Source organism: Habropoda laboriosa, unplaced genomic scaffold, assembly GCF_001263275.1.
Source record: "Habropoda laboriosa isolate 0110345459 unplaced genomic scaffold, ASM126327v1 scaffold1329, whole genome shotgun sequence".
Classification (NCBI taxonomy): Eukaryota; Metazoa; Arthropoda; class Insecta; order Hymenoptera; family Apidae; genus Habropoda; species Habropoda laboriosa.
This window is the reverse complement of record NW_017101431.1, coordinates 578,431-583,571: the sequence shown is the minus strand read 5'-3', so window position 1 is coordinate 583,571 and position 5,141 is coordinate 578,431. Positions and strand designations below refer to the sequence as shown.

Sequence of the window (5,141 nt, the reverse complement as noted above, 5' to 3'; positions counted from 1 at the left end):
TTACCTTTGACTCAATTGTAAATTGTCCAATTCTTCTGTTTGCATAACATTTAATACTGCTGAATCTTTAACAATACTATTTTGTCGGGGAAGCTTCTTTATTTCAAAAGGCCCATACTCCGGCAAATCTGAGACAGAGCTCCCTTTAGTAGCTACCAATTAATAGAAAAGAAAACCAAGAAAGAAAACAAAAATGAAAACCTACTTCTAAAAGAACGGTAATTAAACAAGATAAACAAATACTCACAATCACTGTGGGCAGCTTCTGTGTCTTGAGAATGAGAACTGTCAAGACTAGATCTAGAAAATGCATGTTCCATACTTGTTGTTTTACCATCAACAGCTAATAATTCTGCATTTGAACTCAATCTTCTTCTAGCACTTCTTTTACCAGCTCTCTTAAACAGAGCAGCTCCAACTATAGCATTTCTTAATTTATTCCACATCAACTGACTGGAGTTTGTCATGTCAGATGGCCAAGTTGCTTCCAGTACAGCCTGAAAATTATAGAAAAGAGCATTTAAAAAGTAACCGTAAATATTCATTTCTCTGAAAACAAAATCAAACCTTGTTATAAAATCCATAAGTGAGAGCGTTTGGTTGAACACCACTACGCTTCATATGGAATAGCAATTTTACAGCTAAAACGGGTTGTCCATAAACGCCGCACAGTTGCATCATAGCCCTATAGCAAACCTAAAATCGATACCTTCTACGGTAAGATTCGTTAATGGTAAAATAATCATTTAAACAGATAAGAATAGAAAAACTTACTTCCTCAATTGGATCAAGATGTAATTTCGGCATTTTAACTAATAAATCATAAGCTTGATGTAAAATTGCAGCGGGTTGGTTGGAAACTTGCAACATAGCTGGTAAATGCAAAAACCAAAGACTGTAACAAGTTCCAAGCAGACATCTGCCCCACCTACCTGGCATTGCTGCCTAAAAAACGTTACAGATCGTTATAAGATAAAAGTTATAACAAATTATCAGAAGTTAATTTTTTTTTTTAATTATAAAATTACTTTTAGCGAATATGCTCGCCTGTAACTTGATTACATTTCAGTCGAATACATTTACATGCTTTAATTCACATAATTATTTACAGCTTTCCTGTATCAGCTAAAAATATGTTAATACGATTCTTTAAATATTTGAACGCAAATTAATGTTCAAAACGAAAATCTATAACCATTTTGTGCCATTTTCTATAAAGCTTTATCGAAGAATATAAATGTTAGAGAATAGTTTTATTTACTTGTTTACGCGCCATCCTCTGCGCCACCTTGATTTCGTGCTTGGTTCTACGTGCCATAGGACTTCCTGGTACTATTCCGAAGGCACTTAAATTCGGATTTCTCAAGTTAAAATTTTTTTGTGGTCTTATTAAGTCTGGATTTAATTTAAATGTGCGATATATTATCGGCGATTGATTAGGTCCAGCTTCAGGTGGAGGTATAAATACTGTCCGTTCACTATGTTGAGATTCGTCCAATTCCAAGAGAGGCACTAAAACGAATATTTAAATTTGCAGAATATGTTACTGAAAATGCTTATTTGCTACTAAATGAATATGCTACTGAAATTACTCAATGAAAAATTGACAAGTTTTCTAAACGTTCTTCAGAAAAATTTCACTAAATATTCTATTCAAATAATATTTATCAGATGTGCATATGGTTCACAATATTTTAACTGAACGAATTTTGGTTGAAGTAAATTTTGTTTAATATTATCGATTTATTTTTTTATATAAAATTAGTACTTTTGTCGTTGCGCCATTAATTGTGTTATAGAACACTCTGTATAAAAATAGTATATAAATGCTAATTGTACCAAAGTAATCTTACCATTTTCTTCCTCGATGCGCTCCGTACATTCGTCAAAAAAAGCTAAACCCGCCATGTCCATATCGGATACAAAACTTCTTTCTTCTATAAATCTAAAAAATATAAACTAGAGTAATATACCGTAAAAAAATGTTTAAGAATACATATAGTAATGTTTCAAAATGTAAATGTGTTGGAATTACTTTAAATATAGGAATCATATTATTATTTCTCATACTAAAATATTATTTTTCATTAGTGTATGACACATTTCAGCATTTATCTGAACGTATTCAAACGTCAATCAGTTATTAAATTTTAATTGAATACCGATATGTTGTTCTTCGTCCTTTTAAAAAACGCACACTTACGTATTCGCAAATAAATGTAGTACCAACACAATGATTGTTCAACTCATTTTTCATGTGCTACAAGAGAATTTCTAAATATAAATCATAAATTCGTTGGACTGATCGCAATAAACAGATACTGTAACCAACTCGTTCGTCTGACCTTACATCACTCGATTTCTTTTTGTGAGAAAAACTACAAGATGATGTTTACCGCGAGAATCCAACCAATCCAAAAAACATGAAAGATAAAATAACTAAGACTTCCACATCCATTCCGCCGGAAGTGATTGAAAAGACACTTCAAAATGTTACTAAATGTTTAAATGCTTGTGTTGCTATTCAAGGGCATCGTTTTGAACATTTACTTTAATTGAAATAAAATAATTGTATATTTTAAAATTTTCATTACTCAATTCTAAATGTCCAAGATATTTGAATTCTAGATAATCGGAAATTTCGGTTAAAGGACAGCAATGGTTTGTTTACTTCATAAGAAGAAAATATTTATACATATATGATATTAAACAAATGCAACAAATGATTTGTTACATTAAACCTTGTGAATCTTGTAACAGAAATATTAATAGACATACCTTATAAACATTTGCGTCTTCACTAACATACTATAAAATTTCGCATGTGCCTTGTCTCGACTTCTAAGAAACGCTTGTATGTTGAATAAACTAGTTGGATCGGTGGAACCAACTGTTGGAGCTTTTGTAATTGGTAATAAGAAAGCACGATATCCTTTCAATATAGTAGCAGTAAATCTTAAGAAAGCATCTTGTATTTCGAGCTCCAAAGCTTGTTCCTTTCGTTTTTGCTGAAATTCTTTATCCACACTAAATTCTTCATCTTCTGTGTCTAAAAAATACAAATAATTACATATAAGGAAATTAAAATCGAAAGACAACAATGGTAAGTAACAATGTCGAATATACCTTTCATGGATGAATAGCTTTTTCCCAAAGAAATCAACTTTGAATAAAGGTGTTCTAACCAATTTCTAAGCTGTCTAGCTGCTTTCTTTGGTAATAATTTTACATTTAAGTATTTCTTGTCATCGCAAATCGCTATATTATTTGTATCTAAATTTACGCAATTAACATCGGAGGGAGGATCGTATAAATCGAAAAATCTGGAATCCACACCTATCAAGAACGGCAGAGGTGCATGCAAAACCTAGAATTTCAAATACATTTTGTATTATATCGTATTCTCCCACCATTTATAAAAGAATTATTAAAATAACAAAAATTCGTTACCTCGGCTAATCCAAGAGGACACAAAGGTATGTATGGGCACTGCCATTTAAATGGGAATAGTATCATAGCTATAGCTTCGCTCACTGATGTAAGTACATCAGGGCGTAACGAATGTACAAGTATTTTTTGTTCAGTAAGTATTAGCAATAATATAAGTAAACAATTATCAGCCCCTAAATTGATAAGTAACTGCCGAAAACTGGCACCAGATCTAGGTAGTGCTAAATCTTCTGGTTGCGTCAAAATCAACCTGTCCTTAGCACTTAACTGCACGAGAATTCTTGGTCTTTGTGGGCTTGGAAACGGTATATCGTACAAAAAATATGCTATATACTTCTCAATAGGAACTTGTTGCGGTTTGTTGTTACACATGCCATGTAAGAAAACTAAAAATTTTTCAAACGTATCAAAGAACGGCCAATGAGATAGGATGCATATAGATTTGCTAATATTCAAAGATTGCGTTGCAGAATTTGTATACTGCAGCTTTTCCAACTGCGCTAGAGTCAGCTTCTTAAATATTCCCGACTGTTTGTGAGTTTTCGTTTTTAATTGCTGATAGTCAATTTCAGTGTGCTCAACTGAAACAAAATAAAGATTTTTTTTAAAAGTAGGGCATGACAAATTAATGCAATTTTAGAAACAAAGGTATTATGAATTAGTATTTACTAAAATATCAATATGCCATTACAAATAAAAAATTGTATTACTTAAAACATGGTGGAAATGAATTATTTTTTGTTGTTACTGATAAATAAGAAAATATTTAGAATGTTGGCAAGTGTTCTATGTTAACTGTAACCATGAAAAATGTATTTATTCATATTATTTACTGTTCAAGGCAATAAACAATAATAGATATGAAATATGATTATTGATATAGTTATGTTCTTTGTTGTATTTTATACGATTTTTATACTCAAATCTTAAAATATTCACTAAATAGACCAATGAATTTAACTGTGAGACGTTTTATCTTTGATTACAAAATGGTTATGTAAGGGAACTAAATATACATGTTTTTCCATACCAGAATTCTTCATATTCTCCATGAGTACATCAGCTGATTGTTGGTTTTCTTTAAAGTTTGATATATCTAATTCTAATTCAAGTTCTTCATAAAATGTTATTGCTGAACCATATATTTTTTGAGCTGCATCAGCAACTGTTAAAACAAATGTTGAAAACACTGGTTTAGGTTTACATGCCACTTTGGGCCAGCATTCAATTGTTGCTCCCATTGGTAAGCAAAACATTGCAACAGAATTTGGGAAGACAAAACTGCTGTAATCAGCCATTGGATATTTATATAGTATTGCAGGTTTAAATGATATTAAATTTGCTCGATTCATGGATTTCTTATAGCACAGAAATACATCACTACCCAACATGCCTTTGTTCAAATTTTTATGAATGACACAGAATGCATGTGGGGGAGTCTCTCCTTTATTTGTTAAGATTACACAAACATCAGTCACGACTAATGAATTGCATGGCATTTTACGACTTGCACGTCTATATGTCACAAATATTCTTGAAGTTGAGTTATTCACATTAGCTAAATGTCCTTTGGGAGTTTCTAATATCATTTCAGCATCTTGCATTATACGTTCTTTGCCATCATATATTACACCTGAAAAATGCATTTCTTAATAAATACATTCACAAAGATATAGTTTTAATTCTGCTTT

The 5,141-nt window shown here is 31.4% G+C and overlaps 1 protein-coding gene across 1 annotated transcript in view; it reads right to left on the bottom strand.

Annotated features, from left to right (window-relative positions):
• The window catches only part of LOC108578147 (DENN domain-containing protein 4C), a 16,944-nt gene that overhangs the window by 7,348 nt on the left and 4,455 nt on the right, over positions 1-5,141 (bottom strand). Inside the window, exons 3-12 of the mRNA XM_017941414.1 lie at positions 4,481-5,083; positions 3,451-4,031; positions 3,127-3,367; positions 2,779-3,049; positions 1,854-1,945; positions 1,262-1,512; positions 775-945; positions 568-696; positions 248-497; positions 5-152 (exon numbers count right to left, since the gene is read on the bottom strand). Of these exons, the coding sequence (XP_017796903.1) occupies positions 5-152; positions 248-497; positions 568-696; positions 775-945; positions 1,262-1,512; positions 1,854-1,945; positions 2,779-3,049; positions 3,127-3,367; positions 3,451-4,031; positions 4,481-5,083 (2,737 nt within the window). The remainder of the gene's footprint in view (positions 1-4; positions 153-247; positions 498-567; positions 697-774; positions 946-1,261; positions 1,513-1,853; positions 1,946-2,778; positions 3,050-3,126; positions 3,368-3,450; positions 4,032-4,480; positions 5,084-5,141) is intronic.